Source organism: Nelumbo lutea, chromosome 2, assembly GCF_056320005.1.
Source record: "Nelumbo lutea isolate HS-2025 chromosome 2, American lotus-T2T, whole genome shotgun sequence".
In the NCBI taxonomy this organism is placed as follows: Eukaryota; Viridiplantae; Streptophyta; class Magnoliopsida; order Proteales; family Nelumbonaceae; genus Nelumbo; species Nelumbo lutea.
In genome coordinates, this window is record NC_142685.1 from 25278001 (window position 1) to 25304811 (window position 26811).

Below are 26811 nucleotides of genomic sequence, written 5' to 3' on the forward strand. Positions count from 1 at the left end.
CTGAAAGTCTGATTTTTGTGAGCAACTCGTACAGCAAGTCCAATGGTAAAACCTGGTGAAGAGGCATGGAATCAGTCCATTTTTTCTTATGTTTCTTTCTTGAAATTACAGTACCAATATAATGTTCTCTACCCAGGTAAGATATCTTGTTGCTGCATTGAGGCCAATCTAAGTATCTAACAAGGTATCTTACCTGGGTAGAGAACATTATATTGGTACTGTAATTTCAAGAAAGAAACAGATAAGAAAAAAGTGGTCTGATTCCCCATTACGGTTTAGTGGTTTACTGTTGTTTTATTCTATTGCCTTTTGAGTAGGCTATGCTCCGATCATTGCATTTTATCAACACAGTAACGTCTTTCTTGCTGGATAGGCTGGATTCCCTGAAACAATAATCATTAATCCACAGTAAAAGAAATAGGCTGTTTGATTAGGAAAAAAGAACTTCCAAACCAAACCTAGCATTAAAGATGAATATGAAAGGTGTAAAAACTCAACCAAAACTACTTTCAAAATTCAAATTCGTTAAAATAAATCACCAAACAAATAATAATATGGTATGATTTATCCAATGACCTGAATTTATTAATCATCGCAGGTGTGCCCTGTCATGTTAATTCACAGTTCACATTTTGTAGTCTATAGACCATTAGGTATACATTCTACATTACTTAGCATATATGCGTATCCTCAATGATTCTACGGTATCCATGTAGCAAATCCCAATATCTTAATTGCCTTTCTAAATACACGTTGAGTCTGTTACTGATTCTTTGAACCTTGGCCTCGTGCCATCCAAATTATTGGAATTAATCTTGTTTCTAGTTACATAATTTCTGAACCACCCAAATCAACTTAAAAGAGCAATCTCTTTTGGTTGACATGGACTTGGGGTTGAACCTGTGCTATCCAAACCATGCCACACGTGAGAGAGAGAGAGTATGTGCTAACCAAATCATTAAGAACAGTTTCTTGACAATGTGCACAGAGATGAGAAAATAGATGTGCACTCATATTCCAATCTGTCCATGCTCCTTGATAATCTACACCTACAAGCAATCCCTACAACCTAATATAAACAGGCTACTCTAAGCATGTATTAACCTGTAACCTCTAGTCAGTATTGTGAGTTTGGTCATGTTCAATGAAGTCCAAGGCTTCTTCCTTGGAGACGACGTTGACACGGCTGACCCTGCTTTTATGTGTCACCCCATATATCTTGTCAGCAACTTTCACAAGCTCTGGCCGAAACGTCGTGGTAATAAACTGAGTGTTTGCCATGTCTGCAAGGCGGCGAATCATATCTAGAACGACAAATGGTTAAGATTCCCAATCTAATGCCAAACAAGAACAAGGAAAATTACCAATTTAAACATATAACGGCCAGTAACCATGCAAATAATCAACTTAATTTGAAAGAAAGCAATAGTCTGCATTTATGTAAACAAAAGGTAAAAAGCATGTAACTAATAATCAAACTTTGGGCTTTGATAACAACATTTTGCTGCGTTTGGTTGCTGTGTAAATCTTGACCAGGTGAAAATTTTGCACCTGGTTCAGTTTTGTTTTTGTTTGTTTATAGTTGTGCTTTGCATTGTTACATGGTACAAAAATTTGCACCATCTTCCTCTTACCTTCATTCTGTTCCATTTAAAATGGAAGTCACCACATTTTACTTTTCACAAACAAATAAGACAGTCAAATCTGAAGCAAAAGTAAACCAGAATTTACACAGCCCTTTAGCACTCCATGCATTTACACCAATGCAAATGCAATTTGTATTCCAACAAACGCAGCTTTGGGAACACCAGTGGCTGCAGATTATCATAATCACATACAAAAGTCAACAAAATAGAAAGGTCTCCCACCCATGTTCATGAAGTAGGTCGACGTGGCAAGGTGAACCACCTATCAAGTTTTGCCCAAATGCTACGTCAGACAGTAAGAGCCTAACCCTTTTACACCATTTGAGGATCTTGACTATTCAATCTAGTTTATTCTTTTCAAAGGTCAGAAATCAAGCTGTAAAATGGGCCCCGTGGGCCAGCACAGGCCACAACCCCAGGCTGGGATGGGCCAGGGGATTGAAGCCTGTGGCCCATACAGGCATGTGCCGGCACAGCCCACTACAGTGCAGGTGGCACGAAAAAGTGGGCTGTGCATTACACCTATAGTTAGAAAGTATTAGCACTGCATCGAAGAGTGACCTGATAGTCATTTGTTAAGACCATCCAAGAGAGCATTTGACCACGCCCTATCCTAGGGGGGCTTCCTATTGTATGGACTTGAACAATGACTACAGCAATAAGCTTTAGCAATCTGAATAATGGTTTTTCACCAAACAAGAACTTCTGGTAATCAATCCAGGGAATCATCTTTTGGACAACCAAATCTAATAGGCACAACATTTAGGATGTTCAGACTTAAGATTAATGACCACTTGTTATGATATGGATGTCTACACAGTTTCTACCAGTTAACTCAATATATGCATTACCTCTATTTCCCAACCAAAAGATGAAAATTTAGATAGGTAAAGATAGAACATGGATAAACATAGCACAAACAAGAAATTGGATACTTCCGACAGCAGTCCTGTATTGGGGATCTAATGCTGCATCAATCTCATCAAAAAGATAAAAAGGAGCAGGATCACATCGCTGAATGGCAAAGATCAGTGTCAAGGCCACAACAGTTTTTTGACCTCCAGAGAGTTGTTTCATCGACTGTGTTTCCCCTTGGCCAGTAAAAGAAACCTATCAGAAGAGACCAATTCAAGTATCACAAGTTAGAGCAGGGAGCTGATCAAGAACTACATGAATACCATGACTTTTTACGTATGTGAAAAGAAAGAGATAATCCTCTTGGGACCCTTGATAAGCATAGAATTTCAAACAAAACTAGGTAAAGGTGCACCAAGTTGACAGCGCCAAAATACTAAATGAGGCATCTTGCATTATGATACCCAAATACCTATATATGTGACATATGATACACTTCAATTTTGAGTGTACAGTCCAATACCCTTTACAGATATGTCCCTTCCGTATCTGGGTATTATCATAGAATTATCATAGATGTTCTCAAATGTTTCTCATTTATATCTTCTGCCTATAAAAGGAAATTAACATTGAAGATACATGCCTTCACTTTTACGCCAGTATATTTCTCCACCCTTCCCTCCCTCTCTGCTTCTCGAGGGCCATCCTCATCCTGATCTTCATCCCCATGATCACCATCCTACAAAAATAGGAAAAGTACAATTACAAGGGAATTACCAATCATAAGTAATTCTTTTAATTGTTCAACTGACATTGAATCTAATCAATATGTAGGCTTAGGTGCAAGATAAATCCAAAACTGAAATTTTCGCACAAAATTGCATAAAACATGCTCATGACAAGGAGATGGCCATAAAAAATGTGTGTGCTGATCTTCCCTCTCCATGAGATGTAACTCATCACTTTCTTGGTATGTGAAATAGGGATGGATTGAAAGAATATACAAAGCAGAACCTGATAGAAGACAATTTTGCAGGAACATCATACTCATAATGGATTAAGAAAGCATAAGAAAATTTTACAGAGAAAGCATGGTTAAGATGTCAACAAAGACTCACAGTGCATGCACTGCCAATTTATGGAGGAATTTATTTTACCTAGCACACTTGATTCGATAACCAAAAATATATAGAGATTGGCCAGCATGGTATACAGAAAATAGAAAAATAACAAACCTTTTTCTTCATCATAACCAAGTATCCATGACCACCTTGAACAAGTTCAGAGAAGACTTCTCGGAAATGCCTAGCAACACCTTTGAACGTCCGTTCAATTGATTCATCTTTCCTCTGATCCAAGACTGAGATAAGTTCACTAATTTTCTGCAGAAGGTAAAAAGCAGTTGATTCAGGAAGCCCTGGCCCATAGCCATTAATTATAAGCTCATTGTCATGATATGCAAATCATGAGCTAATGGAAAATAATACCTCATCACCAGCATCCAGTTCAGCTTGCCTTTTCTGGAGTTCCTCTCTTTGCTCAGTAAAATTGATATATTGGTCAAGTGCCTTCTTATTTACATGGCTAAACTCTTGCAATTGTTCATTGCACTTGTGAAGCATTTTATACAATTCTTTGATGCTCTTTCGTTTGTATCTGTTAATTGTGTTAGAAAGAAAATGAATGAGTTATCTAAAAAACTTGACTTTAACAAATTAACAAAAACAACTGCACTACCAAATGCAATAAAATAAAACAAGCAATGCCAAATGATAATACGACAGTGGATACATTGCAAGCACATCATTATTTTTGTGGGTTGGGGGGAGATTCATATTCCAAAAGGGAAGAAAGGTAATGAATTATCATCTCAAAGAAAACTAAGCAATAACAAATTAGTATGATAAAATAAGCAGTACCAAAGGTGATAAAAAAATCAAGCAGTAGCAAATAACACAATAGTGCAATACCAAGTACATCATTTGTTTCTTCTGTTTTCCCCCCTCTGGAGAAGAATTGGAGTTCATAACTCCAGTGGTGCCCAAAAGACCAACCTATAAAACTGAGAATTACTATGTACATTTTTCATGACCAACAAGATGGTAAAATTTTACTCAGCAAGATTTGTAATTCAATGGTTTCCATTTTATCATCACCATCCAAGTTTTGTCCCAGCCTTTCAGTTCAACTACAAACACCAGAACAACCATCACCTTAGGGGTAGACCCCCACCCAATACAGAAACTAGAAAACTGCAACCCTTGAAAATCCTATAAGATTGACCTAAGAAATCAATATCCTCTCAATTCTTCCAACCACCACCTAATTTCATGCCTTCCAAATAAAAATTCTCTGATTTCTCCCCTTCTAGATGCTCCAGAAAATTGTGAAAGATGATTTGTCATTACAGATTCCCAGCTATCCGGGGTTTTGGGAGGGTGGAGTACATAAAACCTTTTGCATTTTTTTGGTGTGAGTTGGCCGCTCTCAGATTCAAACCTGCATTCTCATGCTTGTCTGCCCAACATTGTACCATTGCCCCAAGCAATGGCCCTAGCCAATATGCTGTGTCCTGCATGCATATTGGCCCATGATGGAAATTTCCAAGTCAAAACCAAGTACCAACAGAAAAATAAATTCCAAAAACTAAGGAAAAAACACCACACACATATAGTAGAAATTAAAGGATTATAAGGCATTATTCACCACGAAAATTGAAATGGAAAAAATCACTACACTACATTGAATGGGAACTTTTCAAGTGTAGAGAAAAGAATTACGTATCAAACGCATCTGATGGTAATGAACCCAAGTCCCTAATTTTCTTCATGTAATCATCTTGTTTAGCAATAAGAATATTCCTTTTACTCAATAGCTGTTCCAATTCTTTTGCTTCATCCTGAAGTGTCCGCTCATAATTGTCCTCCAAAGTCTGGAAATTACAATAGAAAAATGTGAAGCATAGATATTAATGCCAAGCCTCCCATACTTTCTGCTGCTCAATACACAATTAATACCATATAAAAATATAACCTTTAATCTATTTCTCTCGTCTTTGATTTTCTTGATCTCCTTTGTTCGTTCATCTATATTTTCTACGACTCCTGTGAAGAATAATTTCAGTCAAAAGAGGGCAATATACCACTGGTGAAAACTTAATCAAGGTAAATCTTTTGTCTCACTTTTGAGCTGTTGTGTTGCATCATCAACCAATGCTTTAGCATCCTTTAACTCCTGCCTCTTAAGTTCAGCTTCCCCAGGCAACATGTCATTCTCTACAGATAATTTTACAGCCTCCAACTCTTGTTGACGCCTTACAAGGTTGGTTGACAGGTTGGTCTCAAGCTCCCCTTTTCTTGTCTCAGTCTATTAATCAAAAACAAATATGAGAACACTGAACACTAAAATCCAACTTGAGCTTTAAAAAAACTTTTAACATAGGTTAACGAACTTGGTAATTTACCTCTATTCGGTCCGTCTTGCAGGCAATAAGCTTCTCTTTCAGCTCTGTGATTTCAGGATTTAAACGTGAAAGAAGATCTTTCTCCTCTGGTGTCAAATGATCAATAAGTTCTGTTCCCATTTCAGCCCTTTTCATAGCCATACCCGCTCTAAGCTGATCAATTTGACTACGAGCATTTGAAAGCAGTTTTTCCTGTAAATGAATAAGGTAAGCATGTTAATATCAAGAACAGCCAAGAAACCAATAGAAATGCATAATTACACATATTTGATGCAGTAAAAGATACCTTCTTTTCAAGAGCTTTAGAAATGGATTGCTTCTGCTTAAAAGCATTAGCAATATCCTGCTTGACTTGTTCCAATTCTGATTTATCATGGGCTAGCTTAGCATCAATTTTCTGCTGTTCGCTTACAAGCTCTGTAATTTTCTTGTCTATCCGTTGGAACAGTCAAGTTTAAACGAAAAGGAAATAAAAATCCACATATTCTTTTTGACCATCCCAATTAAGGCTAGCTTATCTACATTAAGGCAGATTATTAATTAGTCTGGACAACTCCTCTCCAAGGAGTAGTAAAGCTAAACTTTGATGGCTGCCCCTTAGGGAACCCAGTGCCATCAATGATAAGAAGTGCATTTAGGAATACAAAAAGTTAGATTTTATCAGCATGTTCAACTCCTATTAGATCTGATGGCTCTAGGATGGAGTAAATTCTTTTGTTGCCTAACATTAGATTCTTGGTAGGTACAGCAGGTTGGTCAGATGTGATCATGATTTCATCATTTTGTTTCTGAAAATTTAATAATAAAGCAGCAACATGTGTTATAAGAGAAAACCAAGATAAAAAGGTATGCAAAAATATAATAAAGTAGTGAAAATAAGCTCAAGATTGGAAGGTCATTGATGGGATATCTTCAAGATTCATTCTAATCTTTTTTAGTTCCTCGCCTTTTGTATTGATAGACTTCGTATTCTGCCTAATTATGTTCATAAATTTCAGTTTAGAACGCCTATAATCGTAAAATCCACCAGTCATGCCACCTTTCTTGCTAACTTGATCACCTGGTAGAAGAATGAAAAAGAAGACGGTTTAGATTTACAAAGCAGAAATTATCAAACAAAATGCATCGCAGCAAAGTTCCAATTCAAACCTTCCAATGTTATGCAGTCCAAACCATCAGTACGAGCAACCCTTGTAGCCACATCCAAGTCTCGACAAATTACTGTTCTACCAAATACCTGTTAAAAAAACGAATTCAATCATGTTAGAATTCTAGAGAGGTGCTAACTTCATTAGCTCAGATTAATAGTATCCAAACAGTCTCTACATTAAAATACTGTGAAAAGGAAACTTAAAAAAAAAAAAAAGCAGTGCAGTTGCCCTTCACAATTTGCCATCTGTTGAGCAAAGTACAAAAATTCAAAATGAAGTACATAAACACACAAAGAGAGGATCAGAACACCAATAAGGTCTCTTAAGAGATTTAGGGCATTTGGAAGGGAACCCAAACAGTTTGTAAAGAATTACAGGTTCATCATTTTCAAGCTCAACAAAGGTGATGGCATCAAAATTGCAAGCATTTCTAGGCTAGTCTTGAAGGAAATATGGTCTTCCCCTTATCATTTAGTCGTTAATAAAGTGGACAAAATAAGAACTGCTATGACTACATGGCAGATGCAATAATGTCCTTTTCATCCTCTCTCCTTTACTTTAAACAGTAGAACAACCCAGACATTATCTTCAAAGAGATAAAGGTTTTAGCTTCAATAGCTACCTTTTCCCCCAATGAACTCGTCCTGGGTTAGCTATCTCCTTTAGGCTGACGTTACTTTCCTCATAGCTCATTCTAGGGATTCCTTTCCAGCCCAACCATAACCACAAGAACTGAAGCAAAATAAACATCATCAAGCATTTGTATTTGGTGTTTAATAGTTAAGGATGAATTTTATCAAGAGCAAAGTCACTCATTGATCAAACCGTGTTTGAATTCACAAGCACAGAATACCAATGTTCAGAATCAAAACTGACAACACCTAGGGCCCCAAAGAATGTAATAGGCCTGCAGTGTTCAAGGTACTGTATTCAAATAACAGTTAGATTAACCCAAATGGCCGGTGCTTCTCATTGTATCAATATGTAAAAAAGGATTAAGATGTCAACACCCTAGTCTTTAGACAAAAATTGCATAGCCTAAGCATAGTAGCTCATATACAAGAAATGAGTAGAAACCTGCTGAATTAAAAAATATGAAAGAAAGTAGTTTCTTGAAGAGAGAAGGAAGAGAGAAGGAGAAGAAGAGAAATTGAAAGAAAAGAGAGCGATTAATCTGGCCGCCCCCTTCACTTATTATTTATACTAAAATAATAAAACAGTACAAAGACAACTATACCCTTATAGGGCGGCAAAACATAAAACAGCATATATAACACTCAAAAAACATAATAAAATTTGGACTCACATAACTATTGTGATCCCCACCTCCTATCTAACAACTAACATGAACATCTACTCAAAAAAACATCATAAAACTAATTAATCTTCAACACTCCCCCTCAAGTTGGGAGTAAATGTCACACATTCCCAAGTTGCATAGATCATGTTCAAGCTTGTTCCTTGCCACCACTTTAGTGAGAACATCAGTCAGCTGCAACTCTGAAGAGACATAAGGCAAACAAACTTCTCTGGTTGTTACCCTTTCTCTTATAAAGTGTCTATCAACTTCAATGTGTTTTGTCCTATCATGCTGAATTGGATTGTTTTGTCCTATCACTCAAAAGAGATCTAACCCAAAGAAGTTCTGAGACACCATGAGCCATGGATTTATACTCAGCCTCTACACTTGACCTTGCCACAACCGCTTGCTTCTTACTCTTCCAAGAGATCAAGTTTCCACCTACAAAGGTGCACACTCCTGATGTAGACCTCATGTCATCTTAGGATCTTGCCCAGTCTACATCTGTATAGGATTGTAGCTTCAAATTCTCATGATTTGAGAAAAGAATACCTCTGCCAGGGTGTTTTTTCAGATATGCAAGTATTCTCTCAATAGCTTCCCAATGCTAAACCTGAGCTGCATGCGTGTACTAACTCGCAACACTAACAGCACAAGAAATATTTGGTCGTGTCATACACAATAGGTTAAGTACATACTTTCTCAGTCTCCCGCACATCCTTTACCAATTCACTATCCACACCATTAATTATGTGATTTGGATCAATAGGAGTCTCTTGTTGGTTTGGTCCCCAGCTTCTGAGTCTCTCGCAGTAGTTCAAGTACATACTTTCTCTATGAAATGAAGATCCCATGCTTGGATCTTGCAACTTCAATCCCTAAGAAGTATTTGAGCTCACCAAGATCTTTGATCTCAAATTCTTGCTGCAGTGATTTTTTGAGATCATCAATCTCCTCCAGATCATTTCCTGTCACCAATATATCATCCACATACACAATCAGAATTGACACCAAAGCATATCTCCTCTTCACAAAGAGGGTGTGATCAGATTGTATTTGTGTGTATCCAAAACGGATGAGTGCCCCTCTGGACCTGTCAAACCAAGCCCTAGGTGACTGTTTTAGTCCATACAACGATTTTCTGAGTCTGCACACATTTCCTTTACCAACATTTTCATAAAAGCCTGTTGGAATGTCCATATATACCTCCTCCTGTAAGTCACCATTGAGGAAAGCATTTTTTACATCAAGCTGGAACAAGGGCCATGAATGGGTGGCTGCTAGAGATAAAAGAATACAAATTGAACTCATCTTAGCTACTGGTGCAAAGGTTTCCAGATAATCAACACCATAGGTCTGACTATACCCTTTTGCTACCAACCTTGCCTTGTACCTCTCTATCTTGCCATCGGCCTTATACTTCACTGTGAATACCCATCGACATCCGACTGTCTCCTTGTCTGGGGGAAGATCAACTATTTCCCAAGTTTGGTTTTTGACCAAAGCATCCATCTCATCTTGCATGGTTGTTTTCCACTCAAGTTTTCCACTCATGTGTGGAGTCAACCATCATCTATCAGCACTGATATTGCTGTGAGGTTGCCCATAGTGGCTCAAATAATGAAACTAGAGGTGCAGGTGTTGGCTGAACCGATGGTGTAGGTGTTGGCTAAACCGATGGAGGCACCACAAAAACAGGAAGAGGAACAGATTGTGAGTTCTCCTCCCCAAAACTCTCCCCCTAAGGAGAACTACTCGAGAAGAAGAATGTGGATTCAAAAAAGGTAACATCCATAGTGACAAATCTGCTCCTCGACACTGGGTCATAATAGCAATACCCCTTTTGGTTCTGAGCATACCCAAGAAAAACACATTTCTTGGCCTTAGGATCAAATTTCTTGCGACGAGGGCTAAGAATGTGAACAAAAGAAACATAGCCAAAAACCCTCAGAGGTATATGAAATATCTCTCCATCTGGAAAAATGAAGCTAAATGGCACCTTAAACCCCAAAGTCCGTGAAGAAACACGGTTAATCACATGTACGGCTGTAAGAACTACATCTCCCCAGACTGAAGCGCACACCATAAGACTCCTTGCCACCTCCACAATGTGTCTGGTTTTCCTCTCAGCAACTCCATTCTGTTGCAATGTATATGCACAACTGCTCTGATGAACAACACCATGTTCTAAGAGATACGTGGTTAGATCCTTCTCAAAGTACTCTCTAGCATTATCTAATCTAAAAACCTTAGTTCTCACTCCAAATTGTGTGAGAACCATCTGGTGGAATTGTCGTACTAAGTTAGGAACCTCATCATGTGATTTCATCAAATATAGCCAAGAATATCGTGTATAATCATCCACAAACAAGAGAAAGTAACGGAATCCTCACATGGAAGGGATTTGATATGGCCCCCATACATCAGTGTGAACAATATTAAAAGCAAAAGTACTTCTTTTATTACTTGGTTTAAAAGACTATCTACAATGCTTTCTTAACTGACAACTCTCGCACTCCAAGTAGATAATTGAACATACTTAAACAACTTTGAGAAAAGACATTTCAAAGAATTAAAAGAAAGATGTCCCAAGCGATTGTGCCAAAGCATAATTTGGTTTACTGACTCTGACCAACTACTACTGCTACTGCTAACATGATGGCCCTGATGTCTCGAAATCTCATCCAAAAGGTAGACTCCATTCACTTCACGATCACTCCCAATCATCTTCTTTGACTCCAGATCCTGCAAAACACATTTACCAAGAAGAAAGGACACTGAACAATTCAAATTTTTTGTCAAATAACTAATAGACAGTAGGTTGGTATGAAGTCTATAGACATGTAAAACAGAGGACAGAATTATATCATTGGTCATTCAAACCGTCCCCTTCCCAGCAATGGGCATATAAGTCTCTACCAAAGCACAACTGATAGGAACTGAAAATGGTAGGGGCATTAGTCATATGCTCAGATGCTCCTGAGTCTATAATCCAGGGAGGTCCCTCCTTACCTGAAGTGGATGCAAGATTCGCAGTTGCATATGGACTACCTGTATGTGCAAAGGAAGTGGTGTAGTTGGCTCATGCATTCTGTTGTCCATCTGGAAGGTTAGGGCTGGGTAAATCTTTCTTACTCATAAGATGTCCAAACCTCTCCAATTCTGTTCTCACTGCTACTACTGCAATGGATTCCCAATCAGTTTGGGAGAGAGGGGCAAAAGAGTCTCCTGTAGTGGCTACATTTGCATTTCCCTTCTTGTTTCTTATCCAAGCAGGCATAAGATTTGGATGAAGCTTCCAACAAGTGTCCCTAGTATGCTTAGGCTAATCACACACCAAGTCCTTATCTTCCCTTCTAGTCTCATTACTCCCCCTCTCTCCATTCGGCTTAGGTTTTGTTGTACCAACCATAGCCGATTGTTCAATCCCAGGTTGTCTCAACATTACATTCCTCCTACTCTCCTCTCCAGAGACAAAAGCATAGGCTTGAGAGAATGTCACACCCTCCCTAGAAAGAATATGCTGCCTAGCAATGTCAAATTCAGGGTCCAGCCCTGCCAAGAACTCAAAAACCCTATTCCTCTCTACCAGTTTGTGATAAGTTGTTGCATCATTTACACTTTCTCATACCACAGTTTCTAAGTGATTTATTTCCTGCCATAGGGTTTTCAGCATGGAGAAATACATAGTAAGAGGTTTTTCTCCCTGATTTCTTAACTGATAGGCTATGGCTTCATTTTGCTTCCGAGAGTAAGTTTCAGTCACTCCATCCCAAATCTCCTTAGCAGTCTTAGCCCATAGGAATTTTTTTGCAATATAAGGTAACATAGAATTACACAACCAAAACATTACCATGTCATTCTCTTGCATCCATCGGGAAGAGTCTGTATCAGGTTTCTTCTCCTCCCCAGTGAGATACCCTAATTTTCCACAAGCACCAATAGCCATCTTAGCTGATTGTGCCCACTCCAAATAATTTGTGCCATCAAGTTTTACTGTAGTAATGAATCCTAGACCCAAAAATATCACTACTACCTCCAACACCCAGTCCCGCAGTACCGGTAGATTTCATCTCGGTATTCCAACTCTCCATTTTACTTCAAACAGTTCAACAGTAAGAAAAAAAACCACAGTGCCAGTAGATTTCATATCGGTATTCCAACTCTCCATTTTACTTTAAACAGTTCAACTGTAAGAAAAAAATATATTAGAGACCAAAAAATAATTTAATACCACACACACAGAAACCAACCCTTCCGGAAGAAGAAAACCCAAGCTGGAGGGAAATCTCTCTCCTCCCCACGCCTCCCAACAGAGAGAAAAGTGAATCGATCACTCCGAGAGGCCTACAAAATTTCAGAAACCAAACCGCCCTCTTCAGAAAATCAAAAGAAAACTGGCAATACATGGGCGCCCAAGGCCAAACCAAAACAAAGAGTCTAAATTTTCTGTGACTCTTCCCCGTAATCCAGTTCTTCCTGATTTTGATGTCGAACAGTAGATCACCTTCCCGATGTCTAGATCCCACCAAAAACTCCAAGAATTGGGCAATTTATAGTAGATCGATCAGCTCTTTACTTCTTCATACAATCGACTGATCTAGGGCTGCATGAGAATGCTTCAAGAAACCCTAGTCGATGCTCTGATACCAAGTAGAAATCTGTTGAATTAAAAAATATGAAAGAAAGTAGTTTCTTGAAGAGAGAAGTGAAAGAATGGTAGGATCCATCTAATGGACGCCATAAAGGTTGCGGAATGGGTGGGCGAATTTCAAAAATTTCCTACCTTCTCTCAACTGGGAATCATATTCCCTAAATTTAGAATACAATATTCAAGGATCCTACTTGAACCATAATCAAACCAGATCTGTACCAAAAGATAAATGGGAGGAATATACCTGATCCGGAGAAGCAGTATCTCCCAAAGTTGGTGTTCACGCCCAAAGAATGCTCCAAGATCCGTTCCTGCTGAAGATGACACAGCTGTGAATGGAACAGAACCAGCAGGGTGCGTCCTACACATTGGATCCTTCACAAGAATCCTCTGGAAGTATTAAACACTGAATCTTTTTCAGTCTTTCTTGCAAGACTGATGTCAAGAACAGATTTCTTGACTTTCTTTTCTGCGAAGATCTAATCTTGCAATGGCAGATGGCGGCGGCAGGAGGAGATCTCCAAAACGAAAAAGGCTTAACTGCTTTTTCTGTTTTTTTGGAGAGTATGAATGAGATCCTCTCTCAATTCGCAGGAGATATCATATACCTCTTCAAGGTGGTTCGAAATCTCCTCCTTTCTTCTTGATTAAGAAACCTCCTTTTTAGGAGTTATCCCAATCCAAATCAGTATTTGGATAGGGGATAATCTTAATCCTTTCTGTAGATAGAGTTAGCTTACTCCTGATCTTATCAGGAGGTTACCAGATTCAAATCTAATTTGAATTTGGTCTCTAAGAGTGGATAAGGCTAAAGGCCCAATCCTTTTACTAACTTTAATCTCAAATTTGCCCCATTGATGGGTGATCATATCAGCCCACCTCGAAATGGGCTTTTGGCCCATTAAGTGTTCAGTGTCTAATTACTTTCCAATCTGCTGCCCAGTTGGGCTTCTTTGTATGGCGTGGGACCCAAGCATTGATCTACACACCAGCCACATGGGTTCGGCCCAGCCTCTAAAACAGGGTCCAGCCGAATTCACTGAAAAACTCAATGAACCCCTTGAGTCCATCATATGGACCCTATGAGCCCAACACTTACATTAAGTGGTCCCTGGGCCAAGCCATCTTATAAAAACCCAGGGACTGTGGGCAGGTGCAAGATTAGCCCATCAGGTATTAACCTCAATGGTCTTACACTTAACCTCTCAGCCCTTAATGATCAAGCACTGCCCGACAAGAGATGACCTCTCCCTCGGCTGCAAGGAACAGTGCCGCACTCTCCTCTCACATGGATCCCGGGAATTAAAACCATTTGCAAACAATTCGAAACCGTACATATATATATAAATATATTAATTTTGCAAAACAAAATTCCAACGATTGAAATCAACTGCCGGCAGTTTGGTTTCCATCAGAGAGAGTGCATTCCCGATCATTACCCTTTGTCCGACAAAGTGGCTGATTCTATCACTATGATCACCCACTCAGATGAATTCTCAAACTGCCCCAACATACCCAGGTTTTGATCCCCGCTAAGGATCTCACTGAATGGCATATCAAAGGCAGTCTGATCCAACACCTAGTGAAATGTCATAATCGAGTCTAGGGGTCAGGTGTAACTTTCCAGTTTTGCCCATCTATCTCCAAGGTCCAGGGTAATACTGGAAATCTGATCCGGTTCAAGGATTCAAGTAATCTCATACTGCATGTGCCTCGGGTCTTACCCTGATGGCTGAGACAGGCCATCCCAACACTTGGTGGCACACCAGTATCAACCTTGGCAGGATAAATCTCCCCAGACTTATCCAACGGCTGTGAACATTTAAAACTAACAAGAGTCTCTATAAATGTCCAGTTTTAGGGTTTTACACAGAATTAAACCAAACAACATGAATCAAACATGCACTTTATTTATTTCCACTAAATAACAAAAGTACATCAAATCAGATTGAAGCTAAGGGCATACAAAACTGTCTAACACCGATGTCTAGATCCCACCAAAAACTCCAAGAATTGGGCAATTTATAGTAGATCGATCAGCTCTTTACTTCTTCATGCAATCGACTGATCTAGGGCTGCATGAGAATGCTTCAAGAAACCCTAGTCGATGCTCTGATACCAAGTAGAAATCTGTTGAATTAAAAAATATGAAAGAAAGTAGTTTCTTGAAGAGAGAAGGAAGAGAGAAGGAGAAGAAGAGAAGAAGTGTTGAAAGAAAAGAGAGCGATTAATCTGGCCGCCCCCTTCACTTATTATTTATACTAAAATAATAGAACAGTACAAAGACGACTATGCCCTTATAGGGCGGCAAAACATAAAACAGCATATATAACACTCAAAAAACATAATAAAATTTGGACTCACATAACTATTGTGATCCCCACCTATCTAACAACTAACATAAACATCTACTCAAAAAAACATCATAAAACTAATTAATCTTCAACAATATGCATATGCACAATATCATTAGATATCAAGATGATATTATTACAATAATTGCAAAACTTATGGAATCCTCGGTCCTTAAATTCCTCCGATGAATACACAAATATATCCAGCTTTCAAGTTTCAACCACCCAATAATTTGTATCTGTGGAACATCCCTTGCCTTTAATCGAAGCAAATGTTGCCTCATACTATGCACTCAATCGGAAAAATGAACCAATAGAATGCAAACAACCATGAAAAACACATGTATTAAAAAGTCAAAAGCACCTCATATTAGTTATGCATTCAATCATTCCCCAGTGCTAGTAATGTTTCTTATCAATAACTGTAGATTTTGTTACTTCCTAATTCCTTTAAGATTTAATAATTAATTCCATGTTTCCTGATTTTTTAGATTTTCCAAATATCTTGGCGAGACTAGTGAAATGTCTCCGAAACTTCTCTATCTTAACATGGTGAAATGCCCATTGATACCAAAATTGTGAACCATGGTTATACCTCAAACCACAGTTATGTTTTTCCTCGACTTTTATATGAATCTCTAATATTACAACAAAAGTCGGGGAATGCACCATAGTTCTACTTCCAAGAATGTTCAGCACTAAATTCATAACCCACAGTCCATAATTCCTGTCAATACATGAAAAATGTTTCAAATAAGGTAGTAAAAAAAGAACTCTACATAACACAGGTTGCACATCCAGTAATAAACAAATGTTTCAATAGGAAATAAGAATGTCATGTAAAAATTAACCTGTGCAAAGGCCGGAGTGTGCCTAGAAGAGAATTTGAGTTTCTTCAACAATGGTACAACATCAGAACTCTGGGGATAGGTTACACGTGGGGCTTGTACCCTGTTCAATGGTATAAAAGTAACCCGCCCACCTTTTAATGCATTAAGGTGTCGAATTATCTGAGTTGATATTTCGTCTGTTTCAACCACCACATGAAATAAGCTGTATGCACAGAACAATGGACATCTTAGAACATCATTGAAAACATTGGATCCATATAATGAGATTTGACACATATTATAAATACAACTGAACACAGATTCATCACAGAAAGTACAGATTGCCCAAACCTGTTTCCAGCAGTAACTTCAACAGCTGTGAAAAACTTCTCATCACAATCAAGCAACTCAAGGACTGGACCAAACACTCCTTCAATGTTATAATCTCTGATGATCCTTCGAACAGAACTCAATCCTCTTCTGATATCCTAGGAGATGTACATAAAAAGGGGTGGAGAAGTTGAGATAATAGGAAAACAGATTTTGAGATAATATAAAAGAATACTGCAGAGTTGTACCCAAATAAAAAAGAAAAACAGGTTCTTTCAAATGAAACCCCTTGTGATCAAGAATTTTTGTTATCCAATTCAACATTCACTGCAATTAACCTAGGAATTATCCAATTCAAAACCAACTGCAACTAACATAGGGAAGTATGTAGTAATTAAACTCTTGTTTAATTGCATGCACAAATGCATCAAAATTAAATTCAGTAAATGAGGAAAGATATCCCTCACAATGGATGAGAAGGTTAACCAAATCCTAAAGATTCAACTATATCTACTGAAAAGTTTACTCAAGTCAACGGATCAAGTTCCTAGCTAAGAAGGCAGTTTGAATGTGTGAGACTACGAGAGTCAGAGACAACTAACCAAGGATTAACAATGTCCAGACCTGCCTTCTAGAAGTAGTTGTTAGGTCAATTCAAGCAAGGATCAAGCAAAGAAGTAACCTCTTTTTTAATCAATAGCAAAGACGCAATCTCTTTTGAATCATCTCTAAAACATTTTTGTTCTTTCTTGTTCTCTTGATCTTTTAGAGCAGTAAATTAGTCCAGAGGGGAGAGGCAGGGAAAGCAACTACTTACACCAGGTGTAGCATGATCAAGGCTCTTTTCAGCCTTTACAACATCCGCTTTAAGCTTATCAACTTCAGCAGAAAGCTCGCTTTCCTTCTCCCATAAGGACCTAAAAGGGGGGGAAACTCTCTTAACTATAAGGGGAAATTTTCAAAATTCCTCATTCAAATAAAACCAGCATTCACACAAAGAAACAAAGAAAACCATACTTCCGCTTATCCTGCAGACTATCCCTCTGTGCCTTGAAACTGTTGAAACCTTCCTGAGACTTCAGGATTATGGATTCTAGCTTTCCCGCTTCAACTCTGCGTCCCTCTATATATGCTTCCTTCTCTTTAAGCTCAGCATCAAGCTGCTGGATTTCATCCTGAAGCTTTTTCTCCTGAAATAAAAAATACAAAAGTAAAAATGGGGGGACAAGAAAAGAAAGTAATAAATGGTACACTGTTATTCACCAAAGAAAAGTAATATAAGCATATTCTTGAAAAATAACTTCAACATAACACTAAACTACCTGTAGGAGAGAGTAATAGAAAGAAAACACAAACAAATAATGATCAAGGAAACACAGCTAGGTTCAGATACACAGACCATTATGGAATGGTATGCAAGTTTCAACCTAAGTGATGATGCATGTCCATGCTCCATGTATCTGTCAAAATTTGATGATCTACATAGGATTAACAATTTTGATTTAAATCGTGTAATTGGATACTATTCTGGAATAAAAACTTACCATTATTGTTTAAATCTCTGATTCATGAATGAAATTACCTTTTTTCTCAAAGAAAAAATATTTGATTCATGAATCTTACTATTTACCCAAGCATGCAATTCAAATCAATGAACAGAACCTAGTCATGTGTTTCATTAAGTCTTTACCCCTAGGAGCTTTTTGTTTTGAAACCCATTCTAGAATAAAATTTATTGGGATTATTTAAAACCTACTAGAAAATCCCTCTGAGTCCAACATGTGGGTTAAAAAACCATAAGGTGTGTTCTCCAACATGAATTGTTCTCACGTTGTGAGTTCCAAAAATAAAGGACCACACCTGCTTGAAAAAAGAATTGATTCTTAAAACAAAAACTCAAAACATGTTTTCATGCTTTCATAATATATTTCTTGTTTCCAAAACTGAAACCAAAATTGCCTTGCAACTACCTTATATACAAAGCACATATGAGGTGATAATTTCAAAATTCTACACCTACATTGGACCATCCTTGTGAGACCTTTTATGCACAGCAACGTATAGATGGTATCTATCTAACAAGGATTCATTGGAGCATGGTTCCTTTAACAGTTTGATCATGTTTATGGAAAAAGGAAATCAAATGATCCTTGAATAGAAGGGAGGTTTTTTGGGTAATCATTTGCATATGCGAGTGTCCCTATTTTGTATAGGATCTTGATACTTGAGGAACTTAGATGACAAACAGAAAAATAACATAACGGAATATACAAGAACTTTTTAGTTTTGACTACAAACAGGAAACTTCTTTGATGAAAAACAAAGAAAAGGGGTGGACACTGAAAAGCTACCCGTACCCCCACCAAAAAAACAGTCTAAACAAGAAGGATACAATAGACTCTGGGAATCCCTGATATATTCAACAGATAGAAGAGCAGACCCCCAATACAATCTCCCCAGTCAACTCCAAGCCAACAGTCTGCAAGAGAATTGGCTTATCCTCTTCTCCAGTGGAATGAGATGTTCATACAAGTAGCAAGAAATCTGCTATCAATGATGTGATGATGAAGTAGCTAGGGGCCTGAGTTTGGAAGACCTGTTCTGCCATTGTGCTCTATAAATATCCATGTTTGGAAGACCTGTCTAGGAAAGCATACATAGACCATAGCAGCATCTAAGCCTTGTCCCAACCATATGAGATTAGCCATATGAATCCTCTTTCACCATTCCATTCTGTTTACTTGATGCGTTCACAAGATTAAATGCCCAAATTAGTGCAAAAATTCCATGAATTTGTTCTCACTCAGTTTGGTAGTTGCATCAAAGTATAATGATCCAATAAGAAAAAGGAGTACTTTTTGGGTAATAGAAGGTGATTCATGAATTTGTTCTCCTAGTGGTTTTATCAAACTTAATTTCGATGGAAGTAGCATGGGTAATCCAGGTCTATCAGGTATTGGAGGTGTCTTAAGAAATGAGGGAGTGATAATTGCTCTCTTTTCGGGGCCAATTGGAATGGGCGATTCTCTTAGAGCTGAGATTTCAGCTGTTATCAAAGGAACTCAAAGGGCAACTGAACTGAACATCACCAAATTGGTCATAGAAGGTGATCTAAGCTGGTAGTAGATTTTGGTTAGGTGAGATAAGAGAGTTATCTCCCTTTTCCTGTACCTGTGTATTTTTTCTCTAATTTTAATAAAATCGTGAGTTATTGATCAAAAAAAAGTACTTTGAGAAGGATTTCTCAACCTATCTTGAAAATTTTAGTGCTCTTCATCAGAGTTCTTGTGGTTACACTCCACAACAAAATGGAATTTTTGAAAGGAAAATTCGTCATATTATTGAAGTTGCTAGAAGTATGTCATTTCATGTCCCAACAAAGTATTGGGGGGATACTATTCTTACTGCGACCTACTTGATTAATTGCATGCCATCTCAAGTTCTTCGTTTCAAATCCCCTTCCAATTTTCTTTTCCCAGACACAGTACTTGTTATGTTCATATTCCTGGTTCAGAATGACATCAATTTCAACCCAAAGCCCAAAAGTGCATTTTCCTTGGTTATGCCTTCAAAGAAAAGGGTTATTGTTGCTATGATCCTGTCAATGACACTTGCTTGGTTCCCATGGATGTTACTTTGGCTGAGTTTCTCCTCTATTACTCAGCTTCATCTAGGGAGAGAATTATGAATTATTTTACCCCTTCACTCCCAGTTGTCTCCTCTCTTAACCGACCTTCACCTCCTGTTGAGTCTCTTGTTGTCCCTCCACCTTCAGTTGAGGCTCTTATTGCTTCTCCTTCACCCCCAACAGAGCCAATTTCAGTTATATCACCATCTTACATCTAGAGAGCATGAGTCTATCAATGACAGCACCAGCGTAGTAGAGGGAACCCAGGGCAATCTGGTAATGGGGGAGTATTCAGGGATGAGAATAGGAATGTTTCAGCCATGTTTTCAGGCCCAATAGGTGTAGGTGATTCCCTCAGGGCTGAGATTCTTGCGGTATTGAAAGGAGTCCAAAGGGCAAAGGAATTGAATATAAGGAGGTTTGTGGTTGAAGGTGACTCGGAGGTGCTAGTAGGATGGTTGAAAGAAGATAAGGCTGGGTTGTGGAACTATAACAATGAAAAGAAAATTTTCAAGTGGTTGGCTAAGGATATGGAAGTAAAATACAGTTAGGTGAAGAGATCTGCTAACTCTTTTGCTGATGGGTTAGCCAAGCATGAGGTGGTTCAGGAATCTATGTTTTTTGGCTCTTTTGTAATTCTGTTTTATTGCTTTTCTGGGGGCTCTTGCCCTTGTCTGGGCAGTTAAGATAGTTTATCTCCCCCTCCTTATAATTAATATTTTTATCTTTTTAATGAAAGCTTCTGTTATTGATAATAATAAAAAGAAAAAAACAGCACTGGTGTAGGCATGAACAAGTTGCTCCTTCATCACGACCTCTTCCATCAATTCTTGATGAGACAACAAGTTCAGCACCTCCTTCATCAGCTCCACAACCTGAATTTCCCCCCATTGCTGTCTGAAAAGGTACAGCCCACTGCACCTCAAAATAACTTTCCTATAGCCTTTTGTCCCCATCATACCTCTGTCTCTGCTCAGTCCATCCCCAAGTCTGTTTCAAAAGCTTTATCCCAACCAGAATGGAGGGACACTGAGGTCTGAAATGGAAGCATTAGAAAAGAACCATATTAGGGACATTGTTGATTTGCCAGATGGAAGGAGCAGTTGGTTGTAGGTTAGTAGGTATCTGTATACTATCAAGTACAATGCAGACGCACACATTGAGAGATATAATGCTGGCCATGTGACAAAGGGGTATACCTAGTTGTATGGTGTTGACTATTTGGAGACTTTAGCTCTTGTGACCAAAATGACCTATGTTGATGTTTTATTATCCTTTACTACTTTTTCTTGGCAGCTATATCAATTTGATGTCAAGAACGCCTTCTTGAATGAAGACCTTCATGAAGAGGTTTATGTCTCTTCCTCCTGGAATGCATAGTAAGAATATGGAAGGTGTGTAAGTTGAGGAAATCTCTCTATGGGCTCAAACAGTCACCACAAGCTTGGTTTGAGAGATTCAAAAATGCATTGTTTGGTATTGGTTACCTTCAGACATAGTCACACCATACGATATTTGTGAAGTGGAAGGGTGCATTGGTGACTATACTAATTGTCTATGTAGATGATATATATATTTTTTTATCAATTGTAGATGATATTGTTGTCACAGGAGATGATGTTGAAGAGATTGATTAAATTAAGTATTTACTTAATATTGAATTTAGATTAAGGACCTTGGAGAGCTGCGGTATTCCTTGGGTATTGAGATAGCTCTTTCCTAGGAAGGAATTTTTATCTTCTAGAGGAAATATGCGCTTGAATTGTTGGCAAAAACAAGGATACTTGGTGCTAAGCCAGCTCCTACTCCAATGGACTATAATCAAAAATTGTCAACTACAGAAGGAGAGGTACTCTCTAATAGGGAAGTGCTCCAAAGAATTGTAAATATGTTGTTATACCTTTACGTGACTCATCGTGATATTTCCTATGCTATGAGTGCAATCAGCAATGATTTAAAAGGTGCCTAAGACGCGCCTAGGTGCACAAGCGAAACACATTTTAAGCTATGCACCTCACCTAGGTCTTAGGCGCATCACTTTCAAAAGGTGTCTGGTGTGTCGTGTGCCTCAGCCCAGGTGTGCACATATTTGCTAATGTCGTTCATCTATTCATCCTAACAAAAAGATATATTTTAGTAGTAACTCAAAAAAATGATTTTATTAAGATCAAGAGAAAGCAGTACAACAAGACATTGTGGGAATAATAAAAAATATATTTTTAGGAATTAAGAATTTAAAGACCCTAACATAGACTTCTTTGGGCTTGCCTCAAGGGGCATGGTACAAAGGCAGCTCGTAGAATTAGGAATGAAAGATGTAAAATCACATTAACTATTTGAAACAATGCAATTGAGAAAGAAATAAAGAAATTAAAAGCTTGGCATGCTTGAATATGTTTTGTACATTATATTTATTCTATTTTTGCATTATTCACTTTGAATATGTTTTATATGTTATTCTATGTATTTAATTTTTAGCTAATAGGCTTTTTCAAAATATTTAGTTTAAAAATAAAGTTTATTTTTTTAATTAAAACTATTTTTAATATTTTCTTAATTTATTTTAAAATTAAACATTTAGTTTTTACATTTTTAGCTAATAGGCTTTTTTTTAATTTTGCACCTTGCTTCATAAAGGTGCACGCCTTGGGCACAAAATGGCCTTCACAATTTTTTTGCACCTTGCACTTTTAAAACATGAATGATTAGCAAATTCATGCATGCCCCTAGAGATACTCATTAGGCAACAGTTGAGAGGGTTTTGTTATTTAAAGGGAACTCCAAGAAGGGGAATTCTTTTTGCTAATTATGGGCACAAGAGAATAGAAGCTTACATAGATAAAGACTGGGTAGGTTGTGTTGATGACAGAAAACCTGCGTCTGGGTATTGTACTCTTGTGGCTAGAAATGTAGTTTATTGGAAAAGTAAGAAGCAATTAGTGGTAGCAAGGTCCTCAGCAAAGGCAAAGTATAGGGCAATGGCCCGTGGAGTGGTAAAGCTATTGTGGCTGAAATCACTTTTTGGAGAGTTTGGAATAGTTCATGACAAACTTATAATAATATATTGTGACAATCAGGTTGCTATCAATATAGCTCATAACTTGGTTCAACATAACAAAACAAAACATATTTAGGTACATAAACACTTCATAAGGGAGATAGTTGCCTTTGGAGAAGTGTGCCTTCCTTTTGTAGCTTCAAAAGAATAGCTAGCATAGGGGTGCAAATGGATCGGATCAATCTGATCTGAAATCCAATCCTATTTTATTGGATTTGAATATACTCCTGCCAGATTTTCGAATCTGATCGGATCAGATGGTAGGTATTGAAAATCATATCGAATTCGAATGAGCCCCCTGTCCAATCCTATATGTGTTTGTGTTGTTTATTTATTTATATATGTTATTTATTTATTTATAAATATGTTTATATTGCATATTTGTAATTTTTATATTATTTATTTTTTATAAAAATACATGTATATATATGATGAAAATAGTTGAAGAAAATACGTGTATTTTTTTGCTTTTTCTTTATATAAACTGTTATATTTTTATTTTTCCAAGAATTAAATCGGATCGGATCATATTCGGATATCCAACATTATTAACGGATTCAAATTTGAAATTGTGTTTATGAGATCCGATCGGATCTTCAATCAGATGTTTGTACTATCGGATCGGATACGGATATACCCTTATTCGAATCTGATTCGATCTGTTTGCATCCCTAAGCTGGCAAATGTGCTTACAAAAGGGGGCTCCTAGACATAAGTTGGAAGAATATGTAAGTAAGCGGGGTATGATTGACATCTATGCCCATCTTGAGGGGGAGTGTTGAATAGTCACTTTGGGCCTTTTTTTTATTCTTTCCTACTAGCCTTTTTATTCTATTCTTATTGGACCCAAATGAGATTGTTATTTTTAAGTAGTCACATGACCCTTTTAAGTTCTAGCCGCCTCATAAGGGTCCTTGATGTAATTTCATTCTTATTTCAAAACTATAAAAGTGGACTCATTAGACCCCACAATCAGTTCTGTTCTTCTAAACCAATCTTCTCTCTTTCTTACTCCCCTTCTTCTCTATTACAAGACTTTTTTTTATATCTTCTGAAGGGCTACACAACGGAGGGTAGCCCATCCCCCAACCCAGGTGCAAGCGGAATTCGATCCCAAGTCTCCGCTATGACCAGCAGGAGACCTTACCAACCAGCTGGGTGGCACCTTGCTCTGTTACAGGACTATTGTAAGCTTGCTACAGCACCTTTCTACTTTTCCTTCGTTGTTTTTGGCTTTATTTTACAGCTTTGATTGCTAACCATTTCAGCAATATCAGTTATTAATTATAAATTTCAATATTTCATACATGATATAATCAATTGGATTAAGCTAGATATCAAGGCATAGTTAAAATCATGAATTATTATAACAAGAATTCAAGAAAATAAGCAAAACAAGTAAATAGCACAGTAATAGCATATTGAATCCAATCAAGGAAGAGCTACAATAAGAATCCAAGCAAATAAGTAATGAACAACACATTAAAATGTACAGCATATAAATTTCATGTATCATAGTGAACAAATAAAATATACAATATATGATACCCTTGCATCACCCAGGCATCGCCCTTATATCTATGATTACTTATTATACCAAGTTTGATTAGACTGCAGTTTATGTCAAGTAACCACCTGCACCAAATTTGATGAAAGAACTCGTTCAAGGTCATCAATTTCCTTTTGAAGCCATTTGTCTCGGGCTGCTTTACTAGAAAACTGAGTCGCACGACCTTGTTTTTGGTAAAGAATGCTAAGCTGTTTTTCGCGATCCATGATTCTACATTTAGCGTGAAAAGAGACAAATTGAGTATGCAAGTTTCTAATCAGAACCTTCCTTCAACAGAACAATTATATTCAATTTTTTTAGGCAGATAAACAATGTCAATATACAGCAGTAAGAAAATAGTGAAGCACATCATTTCCTTGGAGAAAGAGAACATACTAAAGAATAGGTACATCTGGAAGCATTATGGCAAAAAGACAGAAACTGTAGTTGGGGGACAGCTCCATCCCACATCTAGAAAAATACTTAAATAGTTATAGAGCTTTGGCTATGAAAAAGGGGATACCCTTTCGTTATTTCCTCCTCCTCAATCACTTGGGCATTATATAAAGGCCTAATTTTGTTCAGCTCATCCCTGGAGTCCTGAATTTCTTTCAGGAGAATCTCAAGCTGTCGTGCAGCATCTTCCTACACAAATGAAAATTTTATATAGGCATTAAAACCATCTTCTCCAATATAAAGACTCCACTATCAACTTAAAGTTACAAAAACAATACCTTTGCTCGAATATTTGCAGAAATTCTTTCTTCTAGGTCTCTGACATCAAGCTCAACCTGAGCATGCTTCTTTATTGCTTCTGTTCTTCGCTTTTCTATTGTATCTTTCTCTTTGTTCAAACCTTGAATATCTTTCGTTAGATCTTTAAATTTCTTTTCCAGGTCCTTCGATTTCTCATGAGCATCTAGAACACTATTATACATCTTGGCAGATGTCTCAGAAACCTTGGATCGAGCATCTTCTATCTACAAAGCAAACACAGAAATTTTAAGCTGCCAAGGTAATATGATCAGACAACAGAAAGAAATGAAACAACATAAGTTGCAGGTCAAAGAATCACATAACAGTGTGGTGTTTCTTTCTTAATGGAATAGTTGTTATTCATCAAATAAAATTTTCTAAATTTTTTATGTATTCCTTTTATAAGTTTTCTGTGGGATCTAGCCCAGTAGTTTGATTTGTCTAATCATATTTTAGGTGTGTTTAAAACTTCAACTTCATTGATTTAAGTAGCTTTAAGAATTAAGAGTTCTTTAGGTGCCATTTGGCAAGTCTTTTTCGAAAGATCTGACAACCAAAAGATGTAGTGGGCTTTTACATAAAGATCTTGGCAGCTCACAGACTGTTTAGTTGGAGGCACATCTTTCCATGCATCTTTTCATGCAACAGCAAAAAGGGCGAGAAGCTCCATTTCTGGCTTCCTGAAATAAGCTCAAATCAAGCTTCTTGCATCTTTTTGGGGCACAATCTTTCGGCGGCAAGATCTTCCCCCAACCAAAAGGGAAAAGACGAAAATGCGGGCAGTTGGGCTTCTAAACAGCCGACAGCCCGTGCTGAAAGATGCGCCAAACGGGGCCTTAGTTTTCTTATGATAGTGCCAACTCTGTTTTTTTTCCTAGTTCTAGTACGAGTGTAGGGTTAGCCATCCCTATATACAAGTAGCTCTAACAGTTGATAAAATGAGAGGAAGTAGACTAAGATGGTCTTGTCACGTGAATAAAAGACCATCTACAGCACCTATAAGAAAAAATAATCTGGAAAGTCTAAGGGACTAGAAGGGCTACGGGCATACCAAATAGGGCATGGGTTGAAGTGGTAAGAAATGATTTAAGCAATCATAATTTAACAATTGGATATGGCACTAAACAGAATGGAATGGTGAAACAGGGTTCATGTAGCCAACTTTGTATGGTTGAGATAAGGCTTAAATGATGATGATGATGATGATGATCAAATCCATATTTTTGCAGTATACACG

General features: G+C 37.6%; 1 protein-coding gene across 3 annotated transcripts in view; it reads right to left on the reverse strand.

The window, feature by feature from the left end:
- Positions 1-563: 563 nt before the first annotated feature.
- The window catches only part of TTN7 (Structural maintenance of chromosomes (SMC) family protein), a 45246-nt gene continuing 18998 nt past the window's right edge, over positions 564-26811 (reverse strand). For all 3 annotated transcript variants that reach the window (XM_088970626.1, XM_088970627.1, XM_088970628.1), the window contains exons 11-29: positions 25553-25798; positions 25342-25463; positions 24905-25049; positions 17601-17773; positions 17401-17500; positions 16605-16741; positions 16275-16476; positions 7114-7201; positions 6875-7024; positions 6251-6402; positions 5965-6156; positions 5684-5867; positions 5535-5605; positions 5282-5433; positions 3989-4157; positions 3737-3883; positions 3145-3240; positions 2582-2756; positions 564-1304 (exon numbers count right to left, since the gene is read on the reverse strand). In XM_088970626.1, the coding sequence (XP_088826752.1) occupies positions 1114-1304; positions 2582-2756; positions 3145-3240; positions 3737-3883; positions 3989-4157; positions 5282-5433; positions 5535-5605; positions 5684-5867; positions 5965-6156; positions 6251-6402; positions 6875-7024; positions 7114-7201; positions 16275-16476; positions 16605-16741; positions 17401-17500; positions 17601-17773; positions 24905-25049; positions 25342-25463; positions 25553-25798 (2892 nt within the window). In that variant the 3' untranslated portion in view covers positions 564-1113. The remainder of the gene's footprint in view (positions 1305-2581; positions 2757-3144; positions 3241-3736; positions 3884-3988; positions 4158-5281; positions 5434-5534; positions 5606-5683; positions 5868-5964; positions 6157-6250; positions 6403-6874; positions 7025-7113; positions 7202-16274; positions 16477-16604; positions 16742-17400; positions 17501-17600; positions 17774-24904; positions 25050-25341; positions 25464-25552; positions 25799-26811) is intronic.